This window comes from Serinus canaria, chromosome 12, assembly GCF_022539315.1.
Source record: "Serinus canaria isolate serCan28SL12 chromosome 12, serCan2020, whole genome shotgun sequence".
Taxonomy (NCBI): domain Eukaryota; kingdom Metazoa; phylum Chordata; class Aves; order Passeriformes; family Fringillidae; genus Serinus; species Serinus canaria.
In genome coordinates, this window is record NC_066326.1 from 17,139,447 (window position 1) to 17,153,894 (window position 14,448).

General features: G+C 49.4%; 1 protein-coding gene and 1 non-coding gene across 7 annotated transcripts in view; both read left to right on the plus strand.

Annotated features, from left to right (window-relative positions):
- Positions 1–8,367: 8,367 nt before the first annotated feature.
- Positions 8,368–14,448, plus strand: part of IARS1 (isoleucyl-tRNA synthetase 1) — a 94,560-nt gene continuing 88,479 nt past the window's right edge. For 2 of the 6 annotated variants that reach the window (XM_018914946.3, XM_018914942.3), the window contains exons 1-4: positions 8,488–8,507; positions 12,823–12,942; positions 13,430–13,586; positions 14,036–14,155. In XM_018914946.3, coding sequence (XP_018770491.1) covers positions 8,494–8,507; positions 12,823–12,942; positions 13,430–13,586; positions 14,036–14,155 — 411 coding nt within the window. In that variant the 5' untranslated portion in view covers positions 8,488–8,493. Of the gene's footprint in view, positions 8,508–8,608; positions 8,784–8,832; positions 8,869–10,076; positions 10,167–12,822; positions 12,943–13,429; positions 13,587–14,035; positions 14,156–14,448 lie in introns of those variants that run through there. The other 4 variants (XM_018914943.3, XM_018914944.3, XM_050979204.1 and 1 more) reach the window with 4 other exon arrangements.
- On the plus strand, positions 10,719–10,849 carry LOC115484128 (small nucleolar RNA SNORA84). Its single transcript, XR_003944858.1, has one exon. It is a non-coding gene; the product is annotated as a small nucleolar RNA SNORA84 (small nucleolar RNA).

Sequence of the window (14,448 nt, forward strand, 5' to 3'; positions counted from 1 at the left end):
TCATACAAGAGCTCTGGAGGCATTGCACAAGCCTGATGGAGTCAGTGTGTGGGCAAATCCAGGGTGAACTTGGGGAGCTTCTTCCCAAAGGATATCAAAGTCTCCTTGCTTTGAGGGAGTGAGGTGTTACAGGAAATAGAAATGTGCTGAGGACACAGATGATTGGGAGCATGCTTTTGTTGGTTTTGCTGTGCAGAAAGACTGCTGGGCATTTGCACTGCAGTAAACACAGTGAGACTTCAAGTAGGTGCCACATAGCTGGGGAGTGATCATCCATCTTCCTTCTCCACTGACAGATTCCATGGGCAAGGGTGGGCACTGCGGGCAGCCCCAGGGTGACAGGGATGGTTTCACTGTGCCTGGCAGGGGAACAGCAGAATCTTTCACTGATCTGGTCAATGAGCTCAGCTGACAGCCCTGCTCCATTCAGAGCTGTGCTGAGGATCCTGTGGCACAAGCTGTGCAAACACAGGAGGCAGAGGATGTTCTCTGTGACTCCCACGGGCACGCCTCGCTTCCCAGGGTGGGCACACCTGGCTGGAGATGGCCCGAGGGGCACTTGGGGATCTGGCCTGGGGCTGGAGCAGCACACTGTGCCTGCAGGATTCCTGCTCTGGGGCTGATAAGGACAGCAACTGCATGACAGAGTTCATTTGTGGAGGGAAAAGGGGTGGAGCCCCATAACTGGGAAATGCTGGCCTGCACAAGTGTCTGTGGTAGCAGCCAGGAGGAAACTCCGCTGTGCCCTGCTCCTGGCAGCAGCACCAGCAGCACTGCTGCCCTGACTCACTGGGGAGGATCTGGCACGTTTTTTACCCCTGCAAGAGCCCTGGAAACAGCAAAATGAACACATTTCCTTGATATTCTGGGGCCTTGGACACTTAGTGAAGCAAAGGTGGGGCAGAGCTCCTGTAGCACTTCCCTCCTTGATCTCCTCACCCTGCCTGAAGTGCTCAGGCAGGCCTGAGGAAGCTCTTTTTTTTCTTGGCAGAAGTTGCTGGTTGTATTAAAAGGAACCATTCTGGAGCTTGGAATTTTAATTATTTTGAATCAACTTTTGATTAAATTGTTGCTATTAAATAAAGGATTAATCATCTGGAAAAGACCTTTAACTGGCTGGCAATAACAGCTAGACAGTGTGTTTATTTATTGCAGTTTCAATCTGCTGCTGTTAGACTTTGGGTTTCTTTTCCTGAAGAAACACGGGGAGGAGTGGCACATAAATCAAAATTTTATTCTGAACTCATTGCCTTATTCTGAATTGCATAAAACATTTGATTTTATGGAGATTTAATTAAACATTTTAATTTTTAGGAGATTTCAGGGTAGAAGAATCATTAACATTAAAGGTAATGTGAAATGCAAAAGTGTTTGTTGAAGAGGAGATAGAAGCTTCTCTTCATGTGATACTTTATTTTTCTTGTTTCCCAGCTAAAAGTGGCTGTGATGTAGCAGCACTACAGCCAGGAGTGGTGGTGAGCTGCACCCAGTTTGATTGAAGTTTTTTTTTCTTTTTGCATGGTGAAAAAGGGTATCCTCACCCAGCTACAATAAATTACACCTAATGTGAATTTTATTAGCCATCAGTTTTGCCTGGAAAAGAATACAAGAACTAAGAGAAATTAACCAAAGACATTTGAATGTAATTGGAACATATGACAGCAAAATGGTCACTGCTTTTACGGCAGATAGTAAAAAAAAAAATTTTTATCACCCCATGTTGAATTGAACATGCTCAGATCCATGACAAATGCACAGCTGGAAATGAGGGGTGACAGGCTGACCATTTTCTTCCACTCATGGTTACTTTTCTTCTAGGAATGTGGCCAAAGACCTTTCAGGAGCTGGGAAGCATCACTGTCCCTCAGCAAAGATCAGCATTTCTGCCGTGCTGGAGACTTCAAACAGCCCCACAAACTGCTAATGCACCTGCTCAGCAGTGTGCTGGAATGGCAATAATGAATAATAAATGCTGCTGCCTCCTTCAGAACATCACCAAACCCTTCTTTTCTCCAGGAAGGTTTACAAAACCCTAAGTCATCCTGTGTCCAGCTGGCCATAAAAACACCTTACACAGGTTACAACAGAAGCCTTTGTGTTGTAACAAAGGCCTTAATTTTTCTTCCTGTTTCCTTTGGACTTCCCAGTCATTTGGATTTATTTAGAAGTGACTTCCAGCTGGACCCCTAACAAAAATTCACCAGTGAGAAGACTTGATGTATAAGGTTCTGGTCATCACATTTGCTTAAATTTGTAAAGCTCACCTGCATAAGAAGTGTGTCTATAAAGGAAAAATCCTAGGAATGTATAAAACTTGTTTTTGTAAAGTTTGACTTGAGAGAGTTGGTTGGTCACTGGGCTGATGGGTGATCTTCTGCAGCAACAGCTTTTGGTTTCTTTTCCCAGGCTTGATGTTGAGGAACTTGGTTATATTTGCAATTTCAGCTTTGTTAAGTACTTTCAAATCTAGTAGGAAGGTGTTATTTGTGTCTGCAGCCAGTACAAGGCAGACACTTTCCAAACACTCGGGAAATTCCTAATTCAAGTGAGAAGGGAAGGAAACAGGAAAAAAACCTACACTTCAGCCAGATCAGAGTAACACAAGTAACACAGGAGGGAAAGGTCTGTAAGGGAATTCCCTCTGGGAGGGGAGCAAGGCTGGTGCCTGGAGGAACTTCCAGGGCTTCAACACGAACGGGTCATTGATGGCAAGTCTCTGTCTGGTGGAGAGAACACAGGGCTCCCTTCCCCAGTGGAAAACCTCTGTAATACTGTCAGGCTCTGTGGGACCTGTAATTATGGCCCTGTGCTCTTTTATTAATTTACACTCCTGCTTTACTTTGCTTGTGTCCAAGCACATCCATATTATGATGCAAATTCAGCAGCAGCATGAAGGCCAAGTTCCAAGGAAGTGTTCCTTAGGGAGTTTTTGTCATGCTTGTTCAAATCACGAGTCAGGGAAAAAAAAGAAAACATGCATTCAAACCATTAATTTAACATGTTAGTGCAGATCTGGATTCATTAATAAAATACAAACTGGTGCAAACTTAGGTTTCATTTCCACGTGTGAAAGGTTTATTTCTCCCTGTGCCTCTCCTGGAAGTTCCCATGGAGTGAAATTCCCAGAGTAAGCATGGCTGTAATGCAACCCTGCTTCAAACAAACTGAAGTTTGTATGTATAGACCACTTGTCTAATTCCAAAGGAAATAAACATGATATTGGTCTTAATGTGTTCAGCAGCTTTGTTTCTTACAAAGGGTGAAGAAAATTGTGTCTTTGGACATTTCCTTCTATAGGTTTGCAACTAAGGTACTATAAATTTCGAATATTTTGTCTTAAAATGGTTTCCTTTGTAAGGATAACAGTTAACTCCTGTCTCTGTATCTGTAATTGCAAGAAACATCCCACAGAACCCCAGAATGGTTTGGGTTGGAAGGGTCCCTAAAGCTCATTCGGTTCCAACCCCCTGCCATGGGCAGGGACACCTTTATCTGCAAATTTATCTTCCATTTGTCCTTCTGGCACACTGATTTCACCGTGTCTGCAGTGGGGGAAAGCACAGGGTCCGACACAGGGAGCCGAGGGAGCAGAAGGCACCATGAGAAATGATGGCCCCGCATCTCCTGTTTCAGACCTGTTAAAACAATGTCCCTCTCTTCTCCCCTGGCAACAAGTTCCAGGAATGTTCCAGCTACCTGCTGTAATTTTTAACTGTTTGTAGTGGAACTGATGCTTCCTCCTTCCCTTCTCAGCGAGTTGGTGAGTTTAATGTGGATTAGATCTGCTCCCTGCACGGTACTTGAACTTAATCCTAGCTGGCCAAGTTGTTTCAGCTGGTGGCCCTTTAAACCTCTTTCTAGACATTCCTCCCCCTGCTGTAGTTGGGAAAAGAGAAATAAACCTGCCGTCGGGAGCACGGGGCAGCCATGGAAGCTCCGGTCAAAGTGTCCCCAGCGTTCCCCAGCGAGGGAGGGTCAATAAAGACCTGCAGGGCCGATCAATGGCTTTGGTGTTTCCCTTTCCGCTGTGCCCGCACCGAGCCGGGCCGGTGGGGCCCGGCAAGGCTCCCGCTCGGAGCTGCCGAGTTTCGAGCTGCTGTCCTCCGGCTCCTGCGCTCCCCCCGTGTCCGTGTGTCAAGAGCCGCTTCCTCGGCCGCCCTCTGCGATAATTAGACGACTTTGCCGTCGTAAACCAGAATCCGGGCGAGTGCCAGAGAGGCGTGAAACTTTTCCGCCGCGACTTTGGCCGTCACCGCCCCCCTGCCCGTCCCCTCCCGCCCCGCCGGTCTCTCTCTCCACTGCCCCCGACGGCGGCTCTGGCTGTCCCTGCGGCCCCCCCGCTTCCCCCCAAAAGCCAAAAAGCGCGATCCGCTTTGATGTCACCTTCAGAAAAGTTCACTTTATTTACAAGGGGGGCTCCCCCCTGTTTACACACGCTCATTTGTAAAGTTAGCCAACCCCCTGACAAAAACGCAAAGGAATGGCTGAGAAATAAATAAACCTCTCCCCCGCTCCGAGGCGGAAAGGCTCCAAGCCAGCGGGGTTCTGCTGTCCCCCCCGGCCCGGGGCTCAGGCGATCCTGCTGCAGAACTCGTCGAAGTCCCTCTCCATGAAGAGCTCGCTCTCGATCACATCGTCCTCCGAGGGGAAGTACTGCTGGCTCTCCTCCTGCGGGGAACCCGCGGCTGCATCGGCCCCGGCCCCGGCCCGGGCGGGCGAGGAGCGGGCGGCGGGTCCGGGCTCCCCCGCGCACTCCATCAGCGCCCCGCGGGCGTTCTCCAGCACCCCCAGGTACGAGTCCATGTCCAGCGGGTCCATCTCGCAGTCCGACCCGCCGCTCTCGGTGCCCACCGAGTCCGAGCGCAGGTGCATGAGCTGGTACTTCTCCCGCATCAGGAACTGGTTGGTGTTGCGGGGCGCCCGCATGCCCGGCGCCCGCCGGCCCAGCACATTGACGGGCCGCAGGGAGAGCAGCACCCGCGGCCGCGCCGGGCGGTGGCAGCGGCGGAAGGCGCGGCAGTGCTGCTGCTGCAGCTGCTGGTAGTGCTGGAAGTGGCTGTGCGTGCGGCTGCCCAGCAGCTTCCTCGCCCCGCCGGGGAGCCTCCCGCGCCGCCCGGGCGGCCAACGGGAGCGGCTGCCGCCCCGCCGGGGCTCGCCGCCCTTCAGCGGCGTCGGGGAGGCGCCCCCCGGCACTCCCTCGCCGCGGGCGGGCTCCCAGGGCGGGCACACGATGAACTCCGCGCGTCGCAGCATCGCGGCCCCCCGGCCTCTCACATGCTCCGAGCCGCCGGGACGCCCCCGCCGCGCTGCTCCTGCGCCGTCGCCTCTCCGGCGCGTCCTCCGCTTCTCTCCGGGCTGAGCGGCCGCTTCCCAAGAGCCCTGCGGGGGCCTCTGCGGGCGCCTCTACCTTTTCACGATCCGCTCTGTTTTTTTCTTGAGCGGAGCCCGTTGGCAGCGCATAGCCTGGCTGAACGGCTGCGGGCTGCGGGGCAGCTTGACGGGTTCCAAGCCGCCTCTTCGGAGATGGTCTCGCCTACTCCCCGGCCGGGCGCTGCCGGGCTGTCAGCGCTGCGCCGGGCACGGCGGGCCGGGGCAGGGCCCGGGAGAGAAGCGAGCGAGGGGAGGGGAGGGGAAGGCGCCGAGGCTCAGGGACCGCACAGGGAGCGCGCGCACCGCCCGCCGCCCCGCGCCCACTGCCGACGCGCTCCCGCGCAGCCCCTACTTATCGCCTCCGGCGCAGTCCAACTGCCTCCGCTCCGCGGGGGGGGCCCGGGCGGCACAGCCGCTCCTCAGCCGGCCCGTTCCCGGCAAATTTGGCCCTCCGCGCCCCGGGAGCGCTAGGGCTCTGCGTCACCGCAGCCTGCGCGCTCGTATCTCCCGTGTTATCCCGGGTTATCCCGGGATCTCTTCCACCTTGGGCGCGCTTTGGCTTGGCTCAGAGCTGCGGGCGGATTTTGTTCATCCCCTATTCACGAAGGCCGTTTACGCTCAGCTCCCCGCGCAAGCACCGTTGCCCGCCCGCCCCTTGCAGCAGCGCCACGCAAACCGCGTACGGCGCCCGTCCCTTGTAGCGGCGCTACGCCAACCGCTACGCAAACCGCGTACGCCGCCCGTGAGGGGCGCTGGGGTGGGGGTGCTGGTGAAATGGCCGCGGGGCAGCGGGGAGGGAGAAGGGACGGCCTGAGGCCGGCACCGGGCGCTGGAGATGCCGCGGCGCTCAGTGCCAGCGCCCGTGGCCGTCCTTCCTCTGCAGCTCCAGGCTGCGGCCGGCGCCACCGCCGGGCAGCGGTGACCTTCCCGCAGGTCCCACAAAATGGTGTCCGCGCCTTCCCCTCAGCCGCTTCACGCCAGGGGGGGTCCCCACCTGAGGCTTCACGGTGGTTTTATTGTTTTTTTTTTTTTTTTCTTCCCTTTAACCTCTCAGGCTGAATCGGTGGTTTTTTTACCAGTCTAGAGTGAAAAACGAGAGCAGAGACATTCATTCTTGTAACTTGGGGAATGTCCCAGTTATTTGTGCTCACCCTTGGTCCCTCTACTACAAATTTCCCCTGATTTTCCAGTCTGTTTTGGGCGGCATTTTTCTGCCCTGTATATAACTAATGTGACAGTGACTTCCCTGTTCACTCCCTCCCAATCTGTTCATGGGAAACAAGCTCAGTGTTGCCCAAATGCTCCCAAGTAAAGGCTGTGCATGAACAAGGGCAGCAACTTCCATGCAGGTAACATTTTATTACAAGTTAACAGTGAAGGGCAAAGAAGTACAAAATATACAGGGAGAGACAAGGTAAAAGTCTGGGTTTGAGCTAAGTATGGAGTCAACATTGCCAAAACCAAATTGCCCACATTTGTCTGTTTCACTGCTTTAGAGTGTGTATTTCTAAGCAGTGTTTGTTTCAAATTCCATTCAGGAATTATACGGTATTCTATTTAAACTCAGCTGGTGTTATCACCTGTGTGTTTTACAAACTAAAGGCCAAAATGGAAGGGGTTGGCACTGGAGCAAGCAGCAGCTGTCTAAAATCTGCAGCCTGAGATCTGAGGGCATGTCAGAGCAGGGGGAGGCTGCAGCACTTTCAGAGTTCATGAGAATGTTTACAAAGAAATGCCCCATCACGGGGTAGAATCCACATCCCGAGTTGTCACAGGCTTTTTCACAGATGTATTCAGCAGCAGTGTGGCTTGAATAAACTTCTGCCACTCCAAACTTCCCTCCTGGATACAGAACATCCCAGAACTCTGTGTTTGTACAGGGGACTGCCCTGGCAACCACATGCACCCTGTCTCTCCTGTCTGGCTGCTCAGCCCAGCTCAGTCTGGCCTCCATTCCCACTTTCTCTTCTGTTTCTCTGAGCTTGGTGCAGATTGAGTCTGCATTTCTTTTAGCTGTTCTAGAAGGATGTAGGAAATTGTGTGCAGAAAGGAGCCTTGTGTTACTTTGTGCAGGAGAGGATTCCAGGTAATGTGCCTCCCTTCACATCTGGATTATCTCTAATCCAGACACTGACACTGCCCTGCACAGACCAGTGAATTCATCCTGTACCCAGTCCTGCAAATCAAAACCTAAAGCTTTTTTTGAAACCTTTATTGGTACCTACATCTCTGTGAGTAAATAAGTTTTTAGAGCAATTTGAAGTCATTACCTGGAGGCAGCTGAACTGTTTGTGCCATTATTGACCTGGCCTTCAGTGCCCAGGCTCTGTTCTGGGCTGGGTTCAGGTGTACAGGCTGGGAAATCTCCTTCCCTCACCCTCCTGGCTCACTTCTATTTTTCCTTGTCGAGAGCCTTCTCACAGCCGTTTTCAGCACTAGGAAAGTGGAGGAAATGTTTTTTTAATGTATCATGAAATGTTTTGTAATTTCTCAGTGGTTGCCAGCCGGCAATAATATTTTTTCAAACCCTTAAGTTTCCTTGACATGCAAGAACCCATCTACAAGTTTATTTTTATTTTTTTTTTTTAGCAGTAAAGGAGGAACTTCTGTTGTAGTTACAGCCTTAAGAATTGTTGAGATATTTAAGAGTATCCCTTTAACGGAGGTAAGGTCGAACTCCCGAGAGGAGTTCGGTAGAGGGCCTTGGTATCCAGTTACTGGGAGAAGCCCAGCGTCCTGGTCTCGCTGGGTCAGAGCCGGGGGGGTTCTCAGGCCACCCAGCACAGCTCCTGCCCGGGTTTGGCTCGGGGCCCGCGGCTGAAAGGTGCCCTGCCCACGGACCGCGCTCCTTCCACCGCCGAGCCGTGAGGGGAACTCCCGGTCCCGCCCGGGCCCTTCCTCAGGCCTCGCCCCGCCCCCGCCCAATCAGGAGCCGCGGGGCGGGCACGCGGGTAGATTTTCCCGAGCTGCCTCGCGCCGCCCTGACGCACCGCCCAGGGAGAGCTCGCGCCCAATGGGCGGCCGTCTTACAGAGCTCCTTTGTGCGGCCGCAGAGAGCCGCGCGCTGATTGGCCGCGGCGCTGGCGGCGCTTCCGGCCATGCTGCGCCGGGCGCGATTGCATCATGGCGGGACGGAGGTGAGCGGGGGCCCCCGGCCGGACCCTCGGCGCCTCACGGCCCGGCCGGGCGAGCTTCGCTCCATGCGGGCGGCCGGCGGCTCCGAGACGCGAGGGCGGGCCGGCTCCAGCGGCTTGGCGGGGCAGCGGCACGTCCAGGGTGTCCCGGGAGAGCGGCGGCTCCCGGCCCGGCAGTGCCGGTGCTGTCCCCGCGGGAGCGGCTCCGGCCGGGCTGGCAGCTCCCTGCGGCCTTGGGCGTTGTTAGCTCGTGTTTTGTGTGTACAGCATCACCTTCATGTGCGTGTTTTACTGCCTGGGTGCTGTGCGGATCCTTTGCTTTTTCGGCAATTTAGGGATTACTTATAGGAGGTACTTATTAAAGGTTAGCGTGATGCCTTATTGCGGGGCTTAATAGTTAGCAAGTCTTGGTTTCATTAGTTATTTGTACAAAGATCTTACGGTTCCTTACAATAGTGTGGTGTCTTAAGCATCCCCTTCAGCATCCTTTTGACAGGGGGGGTTGATGAATGCACCCTTTTTATTGCTGCAGCTGTGGTGACTTTGATATCTCCAGCAAACCTTGGCTTCCACACCCCGGGAGCCTTTTGGAGACTTGAATTCGGTTTGGTGGTGACATGCTTAGAAAGCAGCTGTCACATAGTAGAATTCAGTTGTCACATAAAAGCAGTGTTCAGTAACTCAGCTGACACTGGTTTCTGAGTTTTTATTAAAAAGACGTAGTTCAAAGTTATTTCAAGATAACCTAGATTTCTTCTGTTCACAGTGATATGTTACATTTTTAATCAAGGTAGCATGATGACGACAAACATGAAATGTTTGTATCTAAGGACAGCATTAACTGATGAGTGCACTTATTGCTTTAGCTACGTTTTAATTGGCCTTTAGTGTTGAGGGAAAGCCTTGCAGGGGGACACCTGGGCTGGTGTTGCAGTTTTATTCCCTGTATAAGACACCGGCACAGAGTTTTTAGAAGCAATGTTTGTTCTGTAGTCCAGCATTCTGTTCCCATCCTCCCGTTTGTTTTAAACTTGGTTGTTTCCTCCCCATCTCGAAATGGAGAATTTTGATTATCAGGTGAATGGTTTAGACTGATGTTAGCCCAGAACAGTACCTAAAAAGGCAGAAATGGGGGGCCAGCTGTGTGTGGAAAGTGGAGCATCATTTAACTTTGGAGAAAGCAGCTGTAGGTGGAGAAAGGAAGCTCCTTGTCTTTGGAGAAGGCTTTGGACTCTTTTATAAAATAGTTTGTGGGAGAAGGTGCCTGGAGCAAGAGTAAGAGACTGATCATAAGCCCCTGGAAATCAGAAACCTTTCATACACCTTTAGTTCATCCTGTGTTTTTATACTTGCTATTTCTCAGTCAACAAAACTATTAATATCATGAAATCCACTTTGTTTTAATCATGTATCTGATATATGGGAAGTAGAACAATATTTCTTAAATGTGGGTTCACTTAATTCATAGTGGTGTTTTAATTGAATTTTTATTGGTTTTTAAAAAATTAATATTTTTAAAAGTACATGGGAGCTTGCTTTTATGGTTTTAATGCCTGTTTTTTTTTCTTGTAGATAAGAAGCCCAGCTTAAGTCTCAGACTGCTGTAGTACAATCTCCAAACTTTGACACCTTTGCTAGTGAATGCTATTATTCTCTAGAAAAGTGAGTGTACTTAATAAAAACTGGCTTCATGGTGCATTGTCTTTAACACTTCTTATCAGCAGAAAATGCAGAGAGAACCCTTCATGTGTTTACTGATCTCACTTAATGTGAAGTGTTGTCTGGAAGTGGGGTTTTATTAGATGTGTTTGTGTAATTTCTGTAATATGGTTTGTGATGTTTGTGCTCAGTCTGTGTTCAAAGTAATGAAGTTGTCCTTCATTATTTTGTGATTGAAATTACCTAGATTGCTTATAATAAGCTTCCTTCTGTGCTGTAGAGATATTCATACCTCTGTCTATAAAATGACTGTTAGATCTTGGCTTTTTTTCTCAGCTGAGGTTGAGCCATGGCAAGTTTTTCAATGTGCTTTTGCCTTTTAAGTCAGTCTGTTTAAAAATCTGTTTAAAATTCTAAATCTCCACAAAATTCTGGTTTGTAACTTGAAGAAAATAACCGCTAGTGATGGTTGCACATTAATTCCCAACAGTATTTATTCCCCCCTGCCTCTGATGCAATAAACTTGTGCTGTTGCTGAGAGCGTGGATGATTTGTGCCCTGTGGTTGCTGGACACTGCTGTGCTGTGCAGTGCTTCAGTTGGAGGATGGGCCCACAGTGACTCTGTGGCAACGCAGGGAGGCTGTGAGCCCTGAGCAGCCTCCTCAGCCCTGCCTCAGGCACACCCCAAACCAGCCTGCCTCCTCTTCCTCACACCTGGCACCTGGCCAGGCTCCCAGCCCTTTGTGGGTACACTGATCTGGGAGGGCTGAGTAGAGCATGCAGATCCTGCAGCTGAGTTGGTATTTGAGTTCCCCCCAGATGAAGGGAGGAATGATGAATCTGACTCCATCTCATAAGGTTAATATAATATAGTATCATAAATTAAAGGATTCTAAACTAAACCATACTAAAGAATACAGAAATGGTACTTACAGCATGCTAAAAGATAATAAGGAAAACTCGTGACTCTCTCCAGAGTCCTGACACAGCTTGCCACTGATTGGCCATTAAGTCAAAATAATTCACACCAGAAACCAATCTCCAAACACATTCCAGAACAACAAAGCCCAGGAGAATCAAATGAGATCAGAATTGGTTCCCTTTTCTCTGAGGCTTCTCAGCTTCCCAGGAGAAAAATCCTGGGTAAAGGGATTTTTCAGAGAATGTGAATGTGACCTGGAGCTGTGTAGGACATGCAGATCCTTAAACCTCAGGTCAGCTGGCTTGTGGGAGATAAAAGCTTTAAGGCTGAATTCTTTTATCATTTCCATCATCTCTGTGATCAAGTCACTTGGGAAGGACACAGCCTAATCAGTGCTCTGAGGCAGAATGGTGAAAACTCTCCTACAGGTTGTGTGTAGAGTTACTCACTGTGCTCAGGGTGGTTATTACCTTTTAAAATACATCCAGACCATGTCCATGTGTTCCTTGCCAGCCCCTGATTTCCCCTCCAAATGCTGTGTTGCCTGTGCACCAGGTTGTGGGATTCTCAATTATAATATGACAAATGATAATTTGGGTTTATTAGTGGAGAGAAGATTTGTCATGAATACAAAAGTGATGGAGATGGTCTGTAGCACATTTTTTTCATAGGGGTTCAAGCCTTGAGCTGGCAGTTTTTGTGGTGCTCTGGGCCCCATTTAAGCAAATGTTTTGGAGTCCAGCTGTAACTGGAAGAATTGTCTTCATGCATTTGCCTTTGTTGCAGCTTTATGGTTAGTATTTACAAACCTGAGTAAATCCCAAGACTCAGGCCTTGTGCTGTTACTTGTAGTTCTCTAATGCTGAGTAAAGCTCAGAGCTGCAGTAGCTACTTCTGGTGTAAGTGTGCTCAGGAGCAGCAGCACTAAAGTGAGAGGTGGAAGAACCCTTTTATTCTCTAGCATCATCTGTTACAAGCTTCATAACCAATTTTCTCCTGTTAGGGAGCTGCTGTCTTAAAACCCCAGAGCTTTGTTTAGCTCTTGCTGTGGCATTTTATTGAAATATGACCCATTTCTATCTCATAGCAGGTCTGGAACCAGGCAACTGCTGTGTGTTCCTAATTATGTTGAGCATTCCTCTTCCCTGTGTTGCTTGTACAGCTTGTACAGAAGTGGCCTGGTGGAGCTTAGTTTTAATGTACTTATAAAACTCATGTTCATCTTTGCAGTTTTTCAACTGTGCTCTTAGGGCCATCTGAGATTGCTGGCACAGCCTGATGGAAAGTGTTCTTTTAAACATCTAAACAGTTTGTGAATAGATCTACAGGGAAAAGGAGCCCCTTCTTCAGTAGTTTCAAGTGAAACTCTCTGATACAAACTGGTGCTGAAGGGTCAGTTTGGACTTGGAAGCTTTTCCTGAAGAAAAAAAACCCTGTAACCAAAACATAATTTACCCTTTGACTGTTTTCTTTAGGAAACAGAAATAAAAACATGATAAAAAAGGAAACAATCATAGTTGACTGAATGGAGAATCCTTTTCCTGTTCCAAAACTTTGGTGTGAGTCAGTCAAAATTAGCCTTTTTTAGGATGGAGTGCTTGCTTCCATGCCTGCAATGAATCAGACTCTTTGGATTGGTGCTATGGATTTGAAAGATAAAAGTTCTATTTGTGGAGTTATTTTTTCTCACTTCTGTTCAATATGTATCTTTCTCTTATTGATCCTTGTTGGGAAAGAATGGTTCAACAAGTTCCAGAAAACATAAATTTTCCAAATGAGGAAGAGAAGATATTGACACTCTGGAAAAATCTGAATTGTTTCAAGGAATGCCTGAAGCAATCAAAGAACAGACCTAGGTAAGAATCTGTTAAAAGCTGTAGCAATTGTGTGTGGCACTGCAGGGTTGGCTTGGCTGTTACTGCTCTTTGTTTTTCCCTGGTTCTGTGAACAGCAGCTGCTCCCTTTGCCAGCAGCAGTCCTGGCTCATGCTGCTGTCCCTTTATATTTCACTTGGTGAGGAATCAGCAGTGTTCAAGCAGTTGTAATAAACCTGTAATTTCCTGCCTGGTGGGTTTGTAAGAGAAATGGGGAGGTAAGCAAAGAGCTCTTCCACTGTGCTGGGTGTGCCATGGGAATCCTGGTAAGACTGGCAGTGGTAGGAGCTGAGCAGCTTGGAATGTTCCCTTCAGTGCCACTGCCAGCGTGGCACCTGTGCTGGCTGATGATGGCAGAGGAGGGAATGGACATTTTCCAAGTGAAACACAAGTAATGTAAGCATGGGGTCACCTGTCACTGAGCCTGCTGCTCGGGTTTTGCTTTAATGAGGAATATTTTGTGTTGTAGGTTCAACTTCTACGACGGGCCCCCGTTTGCCACGGGGCTCCCCCACTATGGCCACATTCTTGCAGGAACCATCAAAGACATTGTGACCAGATTTGCTCATCAAAGTGGTTTTCATGTTGAGAGGAGGTTTGGCTGGGATTGCCACGGCTTGCCTGTGGTATGTGTCATGAATTTACCTGCAGATACTTCTGTAGGTTCCTCTTGCCCTGTTGTTCCCTGCTCATCACTCCTATTTCTGTTGCTTTTATACCTGACATTGTTGCTAGAAAAGAAATGGAAGTTCCTTGGCCAGTGTGTTGCTCTGGCTTTTGTGTGTGGTGAGTTCAGGACCTTCCTACTGGTCATTGCTATGAACTTGTATTTAATTGGTTCATATTTCAGAAAATGGTGCTTTGTTTGTTTTTCTAAAGAAACTAAAGAAACAGTCACACCAGGGTGAGCCTTTGAAATCCCTGCCTAGTTCAGGTGCAGGTCCCATGAAATCCCAGAAGGTTAAAGGAGGCCCCTGAGCCTCATTAGAATGTACAGGACACAGGAAGTATCCAGGGCAATCCTGAAGGCTTTCGCTAACAGGATGTTTTGTTTGGTTGTTTTCCATGCTCCCAGGAATATGAGATTGACAAGACCTTGGGCATTAAAGGGCCAGAGGACGTGGCAAAGATGGGCATTGAAGCTTACAACAAAGAGTGCAGAGGGATTGTCATGAGATACGCCAAGGAGTGGGAGGTGAGTGGAGCCTCAGTCCACGTTCTGCTGAGCATTTCTAAATGTGTTTGTGCAGAAGTGTTTCAGGTGGGGGGAGCTTCATCCTTTTGTCTGATTGTGTGCATAAATCTCATGTCTTTAGGCTCCTGTGTTTCTCCTCTGTGATCCTGAAAGGGGAATAAAAAAAGCCTCTTTGTGGCTTGGAACAGACACTGCTGTGCTGTCAAGAGAAGGTTACTGGTAGATTACCTGCAGCTCAAAGTGTCTGATGAGCTACACTGAACAAATAACAGATATGTTGAGCATTGTCTCTT